Source organism: Drosophila rhopaloa, unplaced genomic scaffold (assembly GCF_018152115.1).
Source record: "Drosophila rhopaloa isolate 14029-0021.01 unplaced genomic scaffold, ASM1815211v1 contig_163, whole genome shotgun sequence".
Taxonomy (NCBI): domain Eukaryota; kingdom Metazoa; phylum Arthropoda; class Insecta; order Diptera; family Drosophilidae; genus Drosophila; species Drosophila rhopaloa.
Genome location: NW_025335043.1, coordinates 10,146,414 through 10,167,875, shown reverse-complemented (window position 1 = coordinate 10,167,875; position 21,462 = coordinate 10,146,414). Strand labels below are relative to the sequence as shown.

The following is a 21,462-nucleotide window of genomic DNA, read 5'->3' as shown; positions in this document are numbered from 1 at the left end:
CCGCAACGCTAAGTCCGCTCTCATTTCAAATTTTCAAACTCCCGAGAGCGGTTGGAAAGGAAAGCGGCTCCTGAATCCATCCGAAACCGAATCGAATCGCATTCAGTCAAGATCCTGCATTTGCCGTGGAACTGAAAATATCCGAATTTGAATCGAAGCGCAGTGGTGGTTTTCTCTCTCTCTCTTTCTCTCGCGTGTGTGTATGTGTGCGAGTGGCAGGAAAAGTGCGAAGCCGAAATCTGTTTAGCTGAAAGAAAGCGCAACTTCAGTTAGCAAGCAAAAGTTGTAAAAGAAAAGCCAAAGCAAAAAAAAAAACAAGAAAAATGGCAAGCGAAGTGGCCCAAATACCCGCCGAGGAAACGCCCGCAGTGGCGGCGTCGGAAAAGCCAGAAGAGCCGGAAAAGCCCGCAGTGGAAAAAGTGGAGGATGCCGAGGACAAGAAGGACGAGGCCGGTAAACAGCAGCAGGATAACGAGGAGCCCAAGAAGGACGAGGCCGGAAAACAGCAGCAGGATAATGAAGAGCCCAAAAAGGAGGAGGTGGCGGCCAAATCGGAAGTGGCTACGAAATCGGAAGCCCCACCCGCCCAAAAATTCAATGTGCACAAGACCAACTTCGAAAAGGACATTATCTATCTGTACCAGTTTTCGCGCACCCCTCTGCTGCCCTCTTTGTCGCCGTATTGCTTAAAGGTGGAGACCTGGCTGCGTCTTGTAGGCCTGAAATACGAGGTAAGTTCGGAGAACTAAGTAAAATCTATGAAAATCCACAAAAAATATCCTTTTAAAACCCAGATTATCCTGAGCAAACCTACTTTAACATCAGGATAACTCTAGAAAATCCCAGAAAAACCTAAATAGAACCCAAGAAAACCCAGGAAAACCCGAAAAGAAACCCAGATATCCCAGATTTTCAAGACATTTTTGCGGTACAGATTTTTTCCCAGCTCCTGCGGGAGAGGAAGAGAGCGAGAGAGCCAGCGCCGCCATCATGGTGTGCTAAGCCTGCCCGTGTGTGTGTGTGACCTGCCCTGCCCCGTAACTGAAAAAGGGATACATTTAGCCTGCCCTCTCTTTTCCTCAGTCATGTGTGTGTGAACCTGTAGCCTGGTCCTGTATGGGTGTGTGTGCACAGCGTATACATAAAATTTGTGTGTGCGCCGACGCCGCCGCTGCGTCGCTGCTTTATGCTCCACTCTGGCCCCCTCTCTGATTCCATCCCCCCACACTCCCCTTTCGCAAAAGTCGTGCTTCAAATTTTGCACTTGCCGACTCTCTCCTTTTGTCTCGCTCCCTCTCTCACCGTCTGCTCTTTGTCTTTTGTTGCTGCACTGTTTTTTATTTCACTTTTCTCTCGACTTCTTTTTGCACTGGTAAAAAAGTTAATATGATATGATAAGATGATTTTGACATACACAATGTCAAAAAAAACTATCTATCTTTAAATAAACATCTTAAAGCCAGAAAATTAGTTTCTATCCAGCCCAGGAATCCATCTTAGAATTCTTAGGGTATCAATCATAAATTATGAAAAATGTTAATGTTTCCCTTTCAAACCGATATGTTTTTTTCTGTGTACAGTAGCAGCAGCAGCAGCTTGTAATTGCTTTTAATAAAAATTGATGCAGTTTAAGATGGACTCAGAAATAGCTGTCTTCCTCTCCTCCTCGTCCTCCTTTTCCCTTTCTTTTTCTTATCCGTTAAGTAGCTGTAATAGTGTGGGAGGGAGAGGCATACAAACAACTGTCAACGACTTCCAATGGTGCCTTCCATTTTAGTTTGTTTTTTTTATTCTTCACTTTTTAAAGCGCGCGATGCGGTTTGCATATTTTTCATAGTTTTATAGCAGAGGAAAAACTTGTATATATGGCTTGGGGAGAGGGAGAAATGGGTGCGGTCACCCGCACAAAAACTGGCGACGCAATTGCTGTTTAATCTTATTAATTACATTGGTTAATGAAAAACGAGCCCCTTGTGAGGAATGTTAATTGATGCCTTTTCCAGATGCCGATAAGCAATCGCCCCCATATGTTGCATTCCACGAATGCGAGGAGGAAAAGCAATTATGATTGACAGTCCGTCAGTTGGCCCGCAGCTGGAAATTACTTTCCATTTTCATTTTTCCCATTTCCACTGATAAGAAGGCAGCCTAAAAACACAAAAAAATGGAAGAGTTCAACAAACTGGAGACCTTTGACATTTCTGGTTTGTTGTTGCAGCGCATTAATCATAAAAAAGGGAGGGTGACTGTAAATGCAACTGACTAAGCCAGTTTTCCCCCCTCTCGCTTTGCTTTTTTATGCCCCCCGCTGCTCGGCTGCATTTTTTCTTTTCCTCCTTTGTATACACATTCATCAGTGTAAACAAGAGCAGAAGTTGTTTCTTTATTGATGATAAACCAAATGCATTTTTTTCACACCACATTGAAGGCGGCGCCCATTAATAAACACAACAACAACGCATAAGTTTCGCTTTTGAGGCGGTGGCCCGCATTGCTGGCATTCCTGAGTGTCGCGTTAGTAAATTGTGCAATTAATTTACATTTTCTCTGCCATATGCATACGAGCACAGACTGATTAAAATTCAAATGGAAATGCTGGCGCGCCATTTCATTTGTGCAATATTGCCAGTCTACAATTTCAAGGTATTCTGGCAACGCTGCTGTCTTTCCTGCTGCAACTGTACATGTGCGAATGTGTGCGTGTGATTGAGAGGAAATGGAGTTTTTATTTTCTGTCGTTTTTGTTGTTTTAGGTATTGTAGCTGCCTTTGTTTTAATTAATAAACCGCATATTTGCATTAAAACAACACACAGTGGACGGCCTTTGTTGTTGCTCACTCGCTCCAGTGCAATTCTCCCGCTCTCGCTCTCATTGGAACGTTTGTGCAAGGGTGTGGATACACACACACGCACACACAGGCTGCATAATTGCATTGCTGTTGCTTCTTCTTGCCTGATTTTCTACACTGCCAAAAAGCCGAGGGGGAGCCATTGCCTTAATTGGCAAAATGATTTAATAAAAAAATAAATATTTGCATTGTGCGTGGGCACAAGAAGTAGAATAAGAAGATGGAGCTGAATAAGAGGAAACAGCAGACAGGCTGCCTTTTTTGTGGATCATTGGAATTGAAAAATGCGGACTCCACCCTTTTTGCAGAGCGTTGCGATGCTGCCGCTGGAAAGCGAAAATGAAAATCTCTCTCCGCTCTCTCCTTTCTTTGCTCTCTCACTCTCTAGCGGACAACCACACCCTGCCTCTCCCTTTTTTGGCAGAGGGCGCGAAAGCATAAAATATGCCAACGGCCCGTCTCGCTTTTTTGTTATGGCCGTTGTTTCTAATTAGAAATTATTATGTAGATTTGTGCAGCCAAGCTGAAAACGAAAAGGTTCAAACCGGACACCCGCCTATAACTGTCACATAGCTTACGGTAACGCTTCGTGTGGACGTGTGTACACACTGGAAGGCATTGGAATATGTCCAAATGTTCGAATAGCGGGCAATTGGAACAGAGTTTTCCCTCCCGCTGTGTGTGCGTTATAGGGGTGTTGGTTTTTGGGTGGGTTTTCTGTTTTCGAGTCCGGGTTTTGGGTTTTTGGGTTCCTGGGAGGTACAGCTAGCTTTTCATGTAGTGGTTGGTTTTTCAGCATCTGCTTGGCATACATAGGAAATACCCAAATACACACGCAAACAAACGATTGCCGGCTAGATGTATGTCATGAGCGCCATCTAGCGGCCGGATTTCTTGCGGGGGAGTGAACTACATTTCGCATTAGTCATGGCTGTAAAAAAAAGTTCCTTGTTCCATATGGCCATCTCAAGTTTATGAGTATCCTTAACATCTGGAATGTTACGAAAATAGTTTATTGCTTTTTAAAATAAAATGCTTCAAGGAAATAATACTAAAACCTTTCTGATTCTACGGTACAATATTATAAAATAGGAAGTTTTGTATTACTGAGATTATAATTATAATTTTTTAAATATTTATCCATTAATCAGTTTGGTCAAAATGTTAATCAATAATTTTAATTATTTGTGATTTTCAGTTAGAAATAATTTTTAGATTTTATTGGAGCAATTCACAATCTTATAATGAGACTCATAAAAATCACTCTTTGAACCTCTGCTTAGTTATAGTGTACACTCAGGCTTTTTATATATGTAAAAAGAAACCCCAAACAGATATGACACAATTAAGAACTCTGGTGAAATTCCTATTTAGTAATCAAGTAAAATGTGTTCTCATTTAATACCGGGAATGCTGTCCGCAGATAAAGGGTGGAGTAAACAATTGCCCGCTCCCTCACATTCCTTGGACGATTACTCATCCCATGTAAAAATAAATAATATGAATCTTCGCTTCTTTCTCTTTATAGAATGTCGATCATAAGATGCGTTTCCGCTCCAAGAAGGGTCAGCTACCGTTTATCGAACTGAATGGTGAGGAAATCGCCGACTCGGCCATCATCATCAAGGAACTGTCGTCCAAGTACGAAAAGAATCTGGACTCGGGTCTCACCGCCGAGCAGAGGAATGTGTCGTACGCCACGATTGCCATGCTGGAGAACCATCTCATCTGGATCATCTTCTACTGGCGCGCCAAGTATCCGGACAATGTGCTCAAGGGCTACAAGGTCAACTTGCAGCACGCCCTCGGCCTGCGGCTGCCCAACTCGATTCTGAACTTCTTCTTTAAGATCACCTTTGGTCGCAAGGTAACTGGATAGTTTGAGATATGGCGGTCATGATCATGGTCCACGATTTTCACTTTCCCAGAATTTGTATGATTTTGATTAGAATATTCATTGGAACATTGCATACTTTTGGTCATTATTGTAATTAGTTCTACTGAGGTTTTTTTTACTACCAATTATAGTCAATATTTTCTAACTATAACACTCTTTCACACGTACTTCTAGTTTTAAAACCATTGGTTTAAATATTTTTCTAGGATTTCTTTGTTGGTAAAAGTAACGTTGCTTTGGTATATTAAAAAAAACTAATATTTTAATTTTTAATTGTACATTTAATGAATACATTTTTACCTACTAAGCTAATACGGATAGGGTTTTTATATAAAATTTTACTAATGTAGGTACAATGTAACGAAAAATTCATTTAATTATAAACAAATTACAAGTAGTGTGTCACCATTTGTTGTCTAAGTCAGTTTACAATATACTGATGATTAAGTCTGCAACAGTGTTTATCGAAATCAAACAAAATAAGTGAAAGTGAAAAGCGGAAGATGTTGCCTGCTAGACAAGTAGAGAAATATATTTTTTTTTATTTAAAAGTAGCTGTTTTCGATGGTTTCGAATATTTCAAAACGCCAGCTGCTGAGCCTCCAGTAGTTCCTAAAACCGAAGATATCCGCGATTTGTTTAGATTAAAAGTGTAATTGAAAACCAAAAAGGTTCACGAGTTGGCTGGCGTTTTGGATTAGGCGGGGATGGATGGGTAGTGTAAATAAACAATACTTGAAAATTGAAATTAAAGAAGCGGTGGCGTATTATATTGCACCTAGGAGTAAAAAAAACCAATTCCAAACACCACCACCATCCCCACACATAGTTTATCCCGAAAACTCCGTTGGCATAAACAAAAAATGCCTGGCGGGATGCATTTGTTTATATCTCGATCGGTTCTCACATAACCAACCCAAAACCCAAACGGGAAATCGAAAGGAAAACAATCGTTATTTTACCACTAACTCTTGCATGGTTTTTCTCTTTTTTCTTTTTCGTTCTTTTTTGCATACTACTTTGGTTTTGAACATCTAACTGTGTAATGCGTATTGCCCCCCGATCCCAAATAACTCACATCACTACCACCAACACCCCGATTCCGTAACGTATGCTTGTGCATCCCCCGTAACCCCCATCCGTAACTGCTGTACGGCAAAACAACTATTCAACACAACAAGTGGTTCCAGGGCACGAAGAAGCTGAAGGCGCATGGCATCGGCGTCCACAGCGCCGAGGAGATCGAGGAGTTTGGCAAGAACGATCTGAAGGTGCTCAGCGAGATGCTTGACTGCAAGCCGTTCTTCTTCGGCGACGAACCCACCACCCTCGATGTGGTGGCCTTCGCGGTTCTCTCGCAGCTTCACTATCTGTCCAAGGACATTGCGTATCCGCTGCGCGACTACATGACCGAGAAGTGCCCCAACTTGATTGGCCACGTTTCGCGCATGAAGGACAAGTGCTTCCCCGACTGGGACGAGATCTGCACGAAGCTGGACCTCAATGCGCACATTCCCAAGCCAGAGTGAGTGCTCATGGTTCGAAATCCTGATTGCAATGTGTTTTCTAATTACATTTTTTTTACTTTAGGCCCGAGACCAAGGAAGGCAAGGAGGGTGGTGAGCAGGAGAAATCAAACGAACAAGAGGGCACCGAGGGCGACAAAATCGAGAAGGAGTTGGAGAAGGACAAGGTAAGGCCTACATCTTAATCTTAGACGGTCTTTTACGTCGAATAATCTAGGGCCTATTAATGTAGATCTTTTGTTGATCTTTTAAAGATAATACTATTAATTTCTCGCCAAAGAAAAAAGAACATACAAATAACAAAAAAAGAATTAATGCATTTGTTCGTTTAAATTAATTTTTTTTTACCGATTTAAAAATTTTTAAGTTTTGCTCATTATTTTATTATTCAGAGTTTTTACAAAAAAGGTCTAGTTATTCAATTCGACGAAGAAAGAACTTCTAGGCATAATCCAAACCACTTTTCTTCCCATACTAAACAATGTCCTTAATCTTTTCCAGTCAAACGAGAAAGAGTCGACCGAGGAGAACAAAGAGAAGGAGGAAACAAAGTAAATTCGCCGTTAGTTATATGCGTACATATATCTAGTATATGTGTATGATCGAAGGAAACAAAAAACACCCACATACACACACATTATATATATATACATATGTAGTACGATACTATATAGTAAGGCCCTATATAGCTAGGTGCTGCTCTCTCATATATAAGCATTCAGACATCAGAAAACCACTCAAAAAACAAAAAAAAAAACAAAGAAAACACCCATTTACAAACCTAGGACAACTGTAAAGCAAAAGCAGGCAAAAACCATCAGCAAGAGAACGATCCACTAAGTAACGAGAAAAACAAAAAAGCATATACAATAACGTAACGTAAAAACTTTGGACATCTTTTTTTATATATTTACACGACGACGTTTGTATTACAAGAACAAGAAACAAAAAGCAAAAAATTTAAGAAAACGTAAAAAAAACCGTAAAAACCATTTAGTATAAAATTATAAAAGTTTATACGTATAAATATTAAGAAGATGAATGAAAGCGATGAGAGCGGGGGGAGAAATTATAAAAAATTAGTTAAAGAACTCGAATAAAACAAAGAACAAGTGAGCAAAACGTGAGTAAAAAGAGTGAAGCCAGATAGGAGGAAAAGTTAGGAAGGTGTAGTACAGCATACAATACGCATTAATCATTAGTTTTCATTCAAAAGCGATCTATATAATACACTCATCCACACTCACTCTCACAGACACTCACACACATATAGCATATGCAGCAACAATTGCAACTCGATGGTATTGTTTACTCTTCCAAAATTGATTAAGCTTAAAGTAAAGAAAAGATCCGCAACCAATACGATAGAAGGATATGATATGATATGACATATATAGTGATGGTTAGAAGGGATGGCATGCAATGGGAATGAGAATGAGATTGGTTTAGGAACGATATAACGGAAAGACGGCAATTAAGTTTATTTTTTATATATATATGATTGCAAATAGTAATTTTGATTCTCGTGTGCAAATAATTAAACAAAGCGGATAAAATTTATTACTTATAATTATATATATAAAACCTTATATACGCCCATTATGCATAAAGATGTGTATAAAAAAAAACAAAACAAAACAAACAACAAAACATAAAAAACTGTATGTTGGTTCTTTTATTATATTATATTATATTTTATTTCTATAAATATTATTGTAATTGTACTGTGTATTATGATTTTGCTAACCAAAATCCCCTTCTATGAGAAGCTAAGAGCGTTGATCTATCGATGTTTTCACCACCATACACAAAATCAGACTAATTCGAACCAAAAAAAATACTCGGCCATCCATACGAACAAAATTTATTTTTTAATTTGTACGAATTTGTAACTACTTATGTATATTCTCTTTTGGTACGTCCACTAAAACAAAATTTTGTAAGCCTCAAATATTTTTTCTACTGTCTTGTGTTTTATACGATATAATTTAATGATATTGATTATGCAAATATATATATAAATATGAACATAATTTCTACTGTAATTAAAAACGCTGCTGACAACAAAAACGAACGACAAACTCATAGAAAACACAACAAACATCTAAGGAGATGAAGAGTGAAAGAACTGGAAGAATTCTCCGCGGAGAGGTCACTGTCTCTCTCCCTTGTTCTCCGAATCTCTCCACTTTCTCCCTTATCCAGTCGGCCTCCCATTCATTCACGGATTCCTCGGTGTTTATTGTTTTCCTTTTTTTTTTTTGACTTCTCATAAAAAAAAACAAATCATCATCAGCCACAGATGGAGAATGAATGAAATCTTTTAATAGGGTAAAACTCACACAACTAAGAAATAAAAAAATAAAAACGAAAACAAAAACAAATACAGAACCCATTGAGGCGCGACAGAAGCAGTGAAAACAATTTAGGGGAAGGTCAAAAAAAAAGAAATAAGAAGCTGGAGAAGACGAGCGGGCGATCGATCGATCCACGAAGAAAATCTCTATAACGATACGATTTGTAGACTACGCAAGTATTTTTATGTATTAAAGGTTATGTTGTAAGTTTTTATCACAATATTTGTATTGTAGCTCAGTGTTTTATATGATTATATAAAATGGATAAAGAAAAACAAAAATGAAAACGATAAACCGAAAAGAAACCGAAACCATAAAAGCGTAAAAAGCAGAAAAGCAAACCCGGACAGAAAGAAAAATTATTGTATTACATACATCTTATATATAATAAATATGCTTCTTAATAAAAAAACAAAAAAAAAACAAAACAAAGCCCAAATGCGCCAAACTGATTTACGACGGAGGCTTACACGGTGGACACGCACTGTCCCGATAAAGAAGTCGCATCGGTCGACTTTAAGCCGGGGTGGCTTTACTTGCCCACACTACGGGGCTACGGCTGTACGGGAAACAGAAGAAAAATTTAATTATGACACCCGAGTTATCTTTCGACGTACACCCCTGATAACTCTAATTCAAGTTTGCTTATTCATATCTAAACAGTCATAGTAGCCCTCGGTTATATTTATTTCGCCCGATAGCAACCCAGAGAAACCCCAGACCCACGAAATTATTTTGTGTGGTCACTGTTTTCGTGGTCAACAATCAGGCTAGATGAATCAGTTTGGGGCACTATTAATTGATATGATTTTTTCCAATTATAATTGATCTCAGTTAAGAAGTTAACCAAAGCTGGCAATTCAATTAGGTGAAGTGAAGTACTCACAGACACAGCGCTGAACTTTATTCCCCAGCTCAAGGTCACAAAGGAGACCCAAAAAGTAAATAGTTTTACAGCCTTATATATATTTGCACCCAGATATGCCAATCAAATTGACATTCAATTCAATCTGACCCAATATAACGGTTGACGGGGGCGATAATCGATATTTGACCTAGGCCAATAAATTTTCCACCTCCCCCATTTTACTAGAGTTGGAAGTTGTCTAATCAACATTTAATTTGATGTTCGATTCGAACGCTTCGAAGCCATCAAATATCAAACAAATGGCAGGGGGATTTTGGGGGCTCTAAGTCCCCGTCGACTAATCAAGGCAAACACATCGATGAATACCAGGCCCACCCACCCCACTCGCCCCTCTATTTCTGTCAGCGACATTTCTGGCAATTTATTGAAGACGAATTCCAATCAGAGCAAATCATGCGAATATGGCAAACGGAATTTATTACGCCAAGCGTGCAAGGCCCGTAAAAAAATAAAAGGTAAGTGTGATATCGTTTGGATCCATCTATCTGACTCGCAGTTACAGTTGGGGTCAAAGTTGTAGCTGTTATTATTTTATTAGCTTCGGATATTTTACCCCAATAAATTTTGTTTTTCTTAGAGGTGTTCAGTATTCAAGAACTACGAGAAAAATGGTTTTGGGTTTGGGCACTGTTACGATCTTCAAATAATTTGTTGATTACCTAAACAGATAAAAATAAGATATGGCTAATTTATCGAATTTCTATTAAAAACCTTTTATGTGTTCTATTTTGTATAAGCGTATAGTATAAAAACTTCATGTAAATGTCGAAACTTTAAATATTATGCACGATTTGAAATGTAAAAGAGGCTTGATAAAAATCAACAAAATAATTTTGGTTTTTATTTTCGTATCTTATCAATAGATGTTAAATCGTATATGTAACGTATTTTGATAGCAATTAGGTCAAGGACTTAAATGAAAATGATTCTCATATTTTTGCAGGTATAAGTACTTTTTTATACATTTTATTTTTTAATACCAGATATTTGCTTAAAAACATAACTTAATCTAGATTTACCATAGTCATTATTGTTTAGTAAAATGAATATACATATTGCTGTGCTTAGGATCAGTGTTTGTACTTAAAACCTTTTTAGGAGATAGCTCCCATTGAGTTATTGAAGGACTAATTTTTTATCAGTTTCTAAATATTTGATCGCATCTGTATACACCTATCACTCTGACAAACACACTTATCCTGGGAAAGCGTATAACGGTAACGTTTGTCCTTTGTGGCAAATTTTTTTCCAGCTGCCAGAGGGAAGGGGGCCACTAAAGCGAGAGGGCGACAGTATTGGCGTGCATATTGCATGCGGCGACAGGTGGGTGGAAGGGAGAGGGCACGAGGGGGGTGTGCAAAGAGATAGATAAGTAATTCCATGGAGCATGCAGCGCGGTTGGATGTCGATTGGGAGTTCAGAGGCTCCCAGCATTGAATTGGTGTTAAGCACGAACCGAACGAAATGGAAATGGAAATGAGAGAACGAGACTGAGAATGAAAATCAGCAGTTGTCATTGTCATTGGAATTGGTTGTGGAAATGGGGGAAATTGGGGGGATGTGGGCGGTCCCAAAGGCAAAAAGGGAGATGAAAGACACGCCATCGAAAGGAGAGTCCACCTGAGTTCATCCAGTTGCCGCTGTTCACTGCAACTGCTCGGTTCGGATTCGCTCCTGCTCTTTTCACCGTTATTCCGGGAGAGTTTATCCGGGGAATTTTCCGGTTATCCAAAAGGGGCCTTCGTGTGATTTACCTGTGATTACAACAAACTGATCGTGCTGAAATCTAGTGCATTAAAATATAATGGATATACTAAATTAGAGCACCGTATCGACATCTAACTAATTGTGGAGGCTATCCCTCATTAACCGATCGTGCTGAAATTTAGTACCGGTGTGATATAGAGGTTTAACATTAGGCTGTACCAAATTAGAAATTCATTACTCATTGCATGTTACTTAAAATCTTATAAATTCGTAGTAACTTCACTTTGAACTTTTTAATTAACAATTAAAATGTTATTATAAATTAACAGTTAGGCGGTGAATATATTTTCTATGTACTGCTACTTCTAGTGGAACGAAATTAAATCGTTGTAACATGAAATTCCTGGGCAATAAATATTTTATATAATCACGGCCTCATTTTTGTGAATTTGCCTGTTTTAATAACCCACCTTAGATAAAAGTTGATTGTTTTTAGATAGTGGATAACACTTATCACGATAAATTGATATTTTCAAACATGTTGCAAATGTATTATAAGATTCATTGAAATAATAACATTGAATTTTATACCGGTTAATTAAAGCTAATATAACTTAAAGAACATAAATTAAATCATATACGGACTTACAAAATTAGATCATTCTAAACATCCGTCATGTCCAATCAACTATTTTTCCTGAGCTTGGCGGACATATTCTCGGTTTACCCGGCCATTTTCAAGGAGCAGAGCAAGAAGCTAAAGAAGACGAAGCAGATCTATCTGCCCAGCGATGAAGAGTGGCAGGACAAGATGTACTACATGCTATTGGAGATCCAGCGCCACGTGAACGACTCGTCCGATGATACCCTATCCCTACACGACATAAATAAGAAGGAAAAACCTATGTTTGATCCGCTGCGCATCACCAAGATCCTTTCTCCGGGAGTAAGTCCAAATGGACGACGAAGCAGGACCCTGAAATACTGCCATTCCACTACGGTCAAGGTCAAACTGAAGGCTGGAGCTCGTTGGACATTGCCCACCATTGCCAATGCTGCAAAACTTCTTCGCAAACCACCGATTTTAGTGAACTTTCAAAATGAGCATGAGATGCGATTGGCCTTCTCCTTGATTTACGATGTTTTTAGATGTAGGTCCTCAAGATAGGATTGTATTTCACGGTCATCTAAACATTTTGTTTTGTACCTTTTAGATAAGGTTGTTATGTCGAATGCCTTGAATGATGTCTGCTTTTTTGAACAACACAAGGAGGTTAGTGGAGTTTTCTTTATAAAAGTATCGTTTTTTTGGGGATTGGATTTTAAGCTGGATATTTTTCTTTCTTAGTACAAAAACGACGAACAAAGGATATGGTTAATGCTCTTCGAACTCTACGATCGTCAGTTCAAAGGTCGTAATTCCGAGGAGAAAGATCTCCAAGCGAGTCTTTACAAAGAGTCGGAAGTGACTGGTGGGTGTAAACACATATTTCAATATGATAATGTTTGTACTCACCCTAATCTTGAAACAGACCTCGCTGATGTCCTTTGGCAACATCGTGTTCGACTGGCAGCATCGATTTCCCGGATGAGGATTCGGGTGGGAGCTCTTAAGCTTTCCCAACTGCTACCCATCCACCTCCAGAATGAGAAAGTGGCCATCGCAGCTGCTAATCCTGTGGTCACCGGTTGGATTAATCCCTTTTTAGTGCGGTTAGTGAATAAAAATTACATGTTTTTTATTAGAAATGTATAACAAACTTTATAAATTTAATTATTAGAAACAAAGAAGAGGCGGATAAGATCCTTACCGAAATGGGCTTTACTGTCCACGGACCGGACGATGAGGAACAGCTTCTGGTGCAGCACTGTAAGTGGGACAATATATGTCCTCTGGTCATATCCTGTATTCCCAAGGACCGCAGCGAGTTCACTAAATCCGTGCTGATGACTAAGCATTACTTTATAATGCAGGTAAGTCAATTAAAATGTGTTACCAACTATTATATATATTACTATTTTTAAAACTTATTTGTGTGGCAAAGAATCCCAGTTTATATCCTTTTAAAGTATATAAGCTTATGATTATCGTCAACTCAAATGTTGACATTGACTGCCTTAATCAAAGCATTACTATTATCACAAATATTTATTTTTATAATACCATTAAGCTGTCAGATATTACGTATTTAATTTATCTACCAAGGTTTTTTATTTTAAATATAGATTACATAATCTTATAAACAAATACTACCTTTATAAGTACAGTTTTAATAAGAAAACGATACCGTGATTACATTAAACGCTTATTTCCTGTTGCAACTATAAGTAACAAGCTGAAAGTTAGTTTTTCCCGGAAAAAATGCACGTAGACAGCTTGCATTTTCGGTAAGTCAACACTGCGTATGATCAATAAACATTGAAACCAAATCTGGTCGAAATAAAAAACAATGCCCAATAAAACTATTTTCGTGTAATTTAATACTTCACAACTTGAGAATGTTTACACTTTTTTTGGGTTTGCAGAAGTTCCAATGCACTTTTTTAAATGTTTACAAACATTAATGTTTTTTCCAGGACAAGAACTTTACTTTTGGTCCGGCCATTATGTCCAAGTTGATGGATTACTTTGAATTGGATGGCGATATATTGCAGACGCATATAGGTTCCCCTCGATCCACCGCATATTTGGCAGCACTTTTCTACTCCATCAATCGGGTGAATAACTTCTATGTTTATGGAGCCGGTGCAAATCTGAAAGAGTACCGTCGTTATATGGAACTCATAGGGGTTAACAATATCCGACTGTTTGGCGATGCATTCACCTCGTTTCCTATGGAATCTAATCGATTTAGAACGGTTGTGGGAATATTCGCCACTCCACCAAACTCTTTTAGTGCCATTTCGGATCCCATCGATTTGATTTGTTCGAGGGGTGGAGATCTGAGTATGCTGGAGGTGCTAACGGAATCGGAGGTCAGCGATGAAGGTCGCCAGCGGGTGGCCATGATCCTCGAGGAGCAGCTGCTGACCCTCACCATGTCGATGTCGCGACCCCAAGTCCAATTCGTCCTGTACCAAACGCACTCCATTGTGGGCACCGAAAACGAGGATATGGTGAAGCACGTCGTTGAATTGATTAATAAATTGGCCTTGGAGAAGCATCGCAATGCCTACAAGGAGCAGAAGCGATTGGAGGCTATAGCCGAAGCGGAGGCAGCCAATATTCCCGCGGCTGCAATGAGCAAGGATTCGCCCAGGAAGAAGGATAAGCCCTCCACGCAACCGGAACTTCCGGCTCCGGGAACGCCGGCATCAACGGCACCTCCTCTGCCAAGAGTAGATAGCATTGATCTGATAGTTACCCCCGATATCGATGAGTTTGTGCAGGATATAGTCCCAGATATATGCATCAATCAGGATAATTGCATTAAGCAGCAGACCACGGGTAGTTATTTATCCCTGGTTCGCCGGAAAACCTTGACTCATCTGAATGAAAAGTACCTCATTCGTCGGGCGGAACAGAGAGGACTCTTTGGAAAGACCGAAAAGGAAGCCAAGGATAAGTCCAGACCCAAGACTGTGAAACTTCAGGAACAGCAATCGGAACCTGCACCCCAGGATTTGGGTTACGATTCTAGGAACTCTGCCCATCGATCCAGTGCCCAGCAAATAGTGAGTAAACAAATTCCGCCAAAAATCAAACCCCTGACCGTCAAACACAGAAGAAAAGGCTGTTAGACTTTACACTTTATTGTTAACAAAAACAAATTTGAAGGTGGGCGATTGTTGTTAAAATAGGGGATTTGTGGGAGATATATAGGGGTAATGTGACTGAGGCTGAGGTTGAGGTGTGGGGCTATGTACACTCGAGTCTTATGAGCTAATAATTAACATGTCCATACTGTCTGCGGATTGATCATCATCGATAGACACGCGATCGATGTCATCATTATTGAACATCATACCTCAGATCATTTTGATCGGCTTCATTATCTTGTTTATCGACAAGATCATTTCCATCAACTCTTCGTCGTTTTTAAATACTATTATGTCATATACTTTTAGATATTTTAATCGTTAATTTTTAAGCATATTAAATGTATCCCTTTAGTTTTGTTAACAATTACATTATTTTAATTATATTAAATAACATTATTATAATTTTTGTACCTCCTTTTATATCCACATTGTTACTTTTTTAATTGTTGTTCATTTTGTTTAACAGTATGCACACTTTCTATAATTTGAATGTCTTTACTTTCTATTATTTGTATTATCTTCATCTATATTCACATCATTTGTATTATTTGCATGTGCAATCTTATACATTATCATTCATGGAGGTATTTAATTTGTTGCATTGTTTTTTATAATATTAACATTTGTATTATTTAATTATTCACATCATTATCATATTAAATTTGACTGATACTGATATATTTGTTATGTTTATCTGTAAGTACAGAACATCAGCTCCATCTCATTGCACAGTATTGCTCACATTACTATAATCTATATTCACATCCTATAATCTTCGACCACATCATCATCAGCATTAGAGGGTGAGGTTTTAGGGTAATTAGCATGAGGTGGCAAGCACTTTGCCTTGGCTTAGTCACAGGCTCCAAGGGATTAGGTCATGCTCGATCTGCTTATCTCATACTTAGATTGGGAGATCGGATAGCCATGCTACTTCTTCCAAGCACTCGCGGATGAGGTCTTCGCATAGTTCTGGCTCTTCTGCTGCTGGTAGTTCTGCTTAATGTCCGCCTTCTTGCCACTCGCATAATTGGATGCCATGCCGGAACCACTGTTGCTGCTGCCATTGTAACTGAAGCTGGACTTGAAGGTGGGATTGCCGATGCTCTTGAACATGGGATGATTCTTGCCGGCGCCCACTGGCGGTGCCGACTGATTGTAGTAGCTCTTTTGGGAGCTACTCTGCAGCTGTCCCTTGTCCGAGGACATTTGGCGGGCATAGGAGGAGAGGCCCAGACCCACGGCGCCCATGCCCACGCCCAGTCCCACGGTGCCCACGCCCACTCCGCCCATGCCCACGCCGTAGGATTGCTGCTTGTGGCTGGTGCTGAAGGTGGCCGCCTGGCTATCGCTGGCCAGCGATCCACTCTGCGTGTAGAACTGCTGTTGCACCTCCACTATGTAGCGGTAGGCCTCCTCCATGCTCTTCGGATTTCTACGCAGGATCATCGAGTGGGTGGGTTCGGGCAGGTGATCCCTAAACACCTGCAGCGTGATCCTCTCAATATCCTCGAGGCCATACAAAGTGTCGTTGTGCGTTAGCTTTCTATTGATCAGTCTGTGCTTCAGTTTGGCCATCTTCTGGTAATACAGCTCTATGTTCGAGTCCACAACAGCACTGCGTATCTTGTGTATCAGCGAATAGCTGGACTCCCTTTCCGCATAGTTATACAGCAACTGATCCTTGAGTTTCAGCCAGGATTCGGCTTTCAGGAGGTGGCCATTTGCAGACCCATTGCCATTGCCAACGGGAGCACTCATTTGACGTGTGAAAACGGCTTCTCTTGCTCGTTCCGTGCACTTATTTTTTATATGTCCTATTAGCTGAGCTTTATAGTAGTCATCGAAACTATTTATGGCCGGCATTAGGGCCTCGATTTTCTGCAGAAACTGGGGCAGCTTGCCAGGATCAGTGCCATCGAAGTTCTCCACCAGCTTCAGGCGACTAAGGACCTGATTGTATTTGTTCACAAACTCGGGATCCATCGTGGTAATATCCCAGTTTTCACCGCAGCGTTATGCTATAGCTTTACCGTTATTACCGATCGATGCGTTCGCAGCGACGTTTCGGGCGCGACTGCTTTCAAAATTCGAAATCACCGCCAGCTACTGCTGCCGCCGCGTCAATAATTGTTGTGTATGGAAAAACAGATTTTAGATTCTTACAAATGTATAAATTAACATTCATTAACATGAATTTTACTTGCAAGACCCTCTCCGATCCAATCCGACAATGACAACGGAACGGTTGCGAATCCGAAATCGACACGAACCGTGGTCGAACCGACTGAACTGAACTGAACTGAGCTGAGCGGATCCGAACCCGAACAGAAATCAACTGGCAGAATAAAAACAGAACGGAACACAGCGCCCGCCATTCATTGTGGTGGGAGTTGTGGTGCCCTATACATTTGGAGTAGGCTGGGGTGTGCTAAGCCTTTCAGGTGGTACGACACGGACCATTAGAAATCACAAAGCTTTTAGTCCTTAAAACATTTTTAATATGTGGATCCTAGATAAGGCATTCTAACATCGATAGTTCAATGTCCGAAAGTAAATTAAAAGTTATTCCTTAAAGGTACTTATACCATATATGGTTCCCAAGATTGTAGCATTCATTTTAAATGCAACTTATAAGATTTTAAAATTGTAGATATGGTTTAAGAGAAAAGATTATCCAAAGAAAGATTAACTTTTACAAACAATTAGGAATTGTTAAAAAATCGTAACCCTCTTAAGATTTCTTAATGTTGTATACAAAATTATTTTTCGAAATGATCTAGATTTTTTTTTCATAGAGAATCGTTTTAAGTTTCCTTGTAAAAAAGGAATATTATTTTAAAAAGGAATACATTTTCAATAAATATTTCACTAGTGTATAGTCCTTTCGTTTGTTAAAATCATTGCATACCTTTTGGCGACTGATTGGAGATGACATTAGAAAATCAAATCGTTTTCTGATCCAAATATTTTATTGAACCACATACAATTTTGTATGTAGGTGACAATTTGAAGTCTAAATCTTGTTGCGTGGTAATACAATGGGTATCTGAGAATCGTCACGCTTTCCCCTATTGTTGCTATTTGTTTACTGTTGTTGTGTTGTGTGCCCGGCGCTGAATCATAGGCACACACAAGCCCGGCGACACCCTGCGACCGATCGTGCTTAGATATAGCCGGGCAGATAGAGAAGGAGATAGTGCCAGCCCAACGGACACGGGCCCACAAAAACCCCGTAGCACGCACATACCCCTAATACAACATCAAACACAACAACGAATTTCATGAAAAAGCGCGCACAAATCGCTTTAAACGAAGCGTTAGATTTGTTTGTTTTTCCGTTCGCTGTTTTGGTTGCCGTGTTAATTGTCAGAGGGCAAATGGCGAAAACAATAAATAAATAAATAGAGAAAGTGCATGCGAGGATAACAAAACTGGGTTTTTATCGACAGGCAGTCGAAATGCACATGCAGCAACCTTTTAAATATTACACATACGCAGTGATTGACAACAAAAAAATGCGACTTTTCAACTTTATTCACATGCAAATTGTTCGAAAGAGCAATTGCATTCAAGGTCCTTTCATAATTTCAGATTTTTTCGAAGAATCTAATTGTGCACCTCACGCTGCACCCTGCACTCGATTGCTCATCGCTTGATCTGCACTCAATCGACCCCAGCAACATCTAATTCAGCTCGATTGCCTCCAATCTTGACACGTGCACTTGGAGAAAAATGTTTACTGAAATTGGTTAATTAATATATTTATTTGTTTACTCTTCACTGAATTTACTAGCCAATACTTTATCATTTAATAATATTTTACAGCCTTTGACTTGAGTATTATTTGGAATTAGGAGAAGGCTATTGTGACAATGAATCATTTTAGAACTCAACTTTTGATACAAAAACATTCTTAACAAAAATTGTTTAAATTTAATAACAAATTTGTATTAATTTATCATTGAAGTGATTTTTACAAAAAAAAAACAATCAATATTCTATATTTTCATTTAACTTCTATCTACAACTTCTATCTACAGACTTTTAGATAGGAAAGTTCGAGTTATAGAATCTCGACTGTTTCTGGTTAATGGTATTTAAATAGTTCTTAACACGTAATTTCTCGCGGTGCACTGCTACTCATACCAGCGCACACCTTTATTAGAGCTGGCACTGCTTGGCGGTTACCACCGCTTAACCCTCCACCGCCCCCTGTCCCATCGATGGGTCGCCGCTTTTAAGGTCTACTGCGCCGGCGTGCGCGGTTCAACTAATTAGCAACAATTTCTGAGCGTTAGCGGCTTGTAAAACTGTTTAATAATAGCAAAAACTTGTCGGCGTGTAGTCATCGCCGAGGACAAATCACAAAGAAGCCGAGAGACAGGGAAGGGGGCGGTAGATTAAGGGGTAGCGGGGCGGGTTCCATTGGGGTGCTAATTTAAATCGCGTCTCTAAACTGATAAGCGGATTTAATTGCTATCAACTTCGAGTTGGATGACTTCGCTTTTGCCTGTCGCTTTTGCTCACTGCGACAACAATCCGCACCGCCTTGCAACTGTAATTTTTATAGTTATTATTATGTAGACAACAAAAGCGACTTGCTTTGCCGCTTTGATAAGCAAGTTCAGGGACTCCCCCACCACCCACTTACCCACCCGATCCAACAGAACCCCACCCAAACGATCCCCACTTATAAATATCAGAGCTATTGTGGAGTTTTCCGACCCTAAGATAACGATTACTTGCTGAAAGGTGATTAATCATATTGTAGATATTGGCGATATATTATCATTTCATTCACAACTGTTAGTAAAATTTAAATGATAACGTTTTTAGCAAACTTTCTGATATGGCTTATATACACTCCTCAAAACAAATGTTTACTTGAGTTTTATTTAAAAATAAATAAACAAACTCATAAATCTTGTGTTTATGAATCTAATAAATACCCAATCATAATGATTTGATAAAAAAACTTGTATTTTGTGTTTTTTCTTAAATAGATCAAATATTTTTATTAATAAAGGAATCTTTTGGAACGTAGTTTTTCCCCAATATTCCTAGTTTTTAAAATAGAAATTTATAAGATGTTTCAAAACCAACATTAAAGAAATAATTCCCTATTAATGAAAAATAAATATCTATCAATATTCTGTTGAAGTGCTCCAATTAGGCACACTTTTTAATGCAAATGTAACGCATAAATACGTATAGGCCTCCCAAATATGGCTTTCAATGTTCGTATTATTTGCTAGAGCCAGGTGTCTAAACTAATAACAATATAGAACCGAGTATCGGCCATAACTTAAATGAAACCCAGCTCGACTCGAATCATTTGCAAGCCAAATTTGGCGCGAATTCTTTGCAAACATTTTGCGCATATTAATTGTGTTCTCAAAATGTGTTCAATTGTTTGGAAAACTAATTACGTGCGCGCGCCATTTTATTTTATTTTATTTTCGCAGCTCCAGCGTCTGCAGCGATCGACGAGCGCCAGCGCGATCCGTTCGCACCTGACCAAGGTATCATCGACATACCGCCGCCCCATCGCCTTCAACTTTATACGGCGCGAGTGCAAGCGTTTCTACGTTTTGCCCGTCTACATGGTGAGTGTTCTTTCCCTTCAGTCATCTTTTAGGGTCCAATAATATTTACAGCCCCCACACACACACAACACACCCACTACTAAAACCACCCACTGGCAATCCCGATTTCAGAACAGCACCAAACAGAGCATTCGATTATGGTGGCAATACGCGTACAAATGCGTCACGCCCTCCGCCTCAGCCGATGCGGCATGGAATCCGAATCTGAAGTTTAGACTACACTGTAGCCGCCAGCTGCGCATCCGGAAATTGAGACGTGGTCCGTGGTCCAGGAGGCAGCCACTCCGGTTGCATATCAATGACATCAAGCTATTGTGCCAGGTGCGCAGGCGAAGTAAATAAAGCTTTAGGGCTTCTAGACGTAATTCCTAGTTAAATTATGGTTTAATCAAAATTCCACAGAAAATTCTGTTTGAAATTGGAACTTAAAATCTTGCCGCCTTTCGAGGGCATTGCCATACACTTGAAACTTATCGATAAAATGTCAGTGTTGAATAAAAATTCAATACAAATTTTAAATAAAATAATATTGAATTTTTTAGTATATAAAATAAATATATATTAAATCGAATTTAAGCACACATCTGATACTCTTTATTTAATTTTAGTATATAACTAGTTGAATGCATTATTCAGCTTGATAAATTAATTTTAAGTCAAATAAATTTTGGAACAATTAAAAGTTGTTAAAAATTAAAACTAAATGTAATAGTATTGTTTATTTTATCAGAAGCCAGGAGTTGTATATAAAGGAATAGAAAATAAATATATATTGTAATTTAAATATAGCAACCAAAGTGAAAATCAAACTAAATATCTAACAAATT

At 39.1% G+C, this 21,462-nt stretch overlaps 3 protein-coding genes across 4 annotated transcripts; 2 read left to right on the top strand and 1 right to left on the bottom strand.

Moving 5' to 3' along the window:
• The first annotated feature begins 7 nt into the window (after window positions 1-7).
• LOC108043321 (failed axon connections) lies at window positions 8-8,918 on the top strand. Of its 2 annotated transcripts, none has more exons than XM_017121980.2 (5): window positions 8-731; window positions 4,378-4,716; window positions 5,937-6,271; window positions 6,337-6,439; window positions 6,774-8,918. In XM_017121980.2, the coding sequence occupies exons 1-5, from the start codon at window positions 324-326 to the stop codon at window positions 6,825-6,827; spliced, it is 1,239 nt and encodes a 412-aa protein (XP_016977469.1). In that variant the 5' UTR covers window positions 8-323; the 3' UTR covers window positions 6,828-8,918. The 2 variants fall into 2 exon arrangements, with proteins under 2 accessions (XP_016977469.1, XP_016977468.1); XM_017121979.2 differs by having other exon boundaries at window positions 5,928-6,271.
• A 1,612-nt stretch (window positions 8,919-10,530) lies between these two features.
• LOC108040649 lies at window positions 10,531-21,154 on the top strand. Its single transcript, XM_044457990.1, has 9 exons — window positions 10,531-11,464; window positions 11,922-12,415; window positions 12,479-12,537; window positions 12,613-12,736; window positions 12,797-12,977; window positions 13,046-13,238; window positions 13,842-14,939; window positions 20,495-20,635; window positions 20,747-21,154. The coding sequence occupies exons 2-9, from the start codon at window positions 11,941-11,943 to the stop codon at window positions 20,975-20,977; spliced, it is 2,502 nt and encodes an 833-aa protein (XP_044313925.1). The 5' UTR covers window positions 10,531-11,464; window positions 11,922-11,940; the 3' UTR covers window positions 20,978-21,154.
• On the bottom strand, window positions 14,995-17,333 carry LOC108043330. The gene has a single exon (XM_017121997.2). It carries the CDS (start codon window positions 17,010-17,012, stop codon window positions 15,957-15,959), a length of 1,056 nt encoding a protein of 351 aa, XP_016977486.1. The 5' UTR covers window positions 17,013-17,333; the 3' UTR covers window positions 14,995-15,956.
• Window positions 21,155-21,462: the final 308 nt, after the last annotated feature.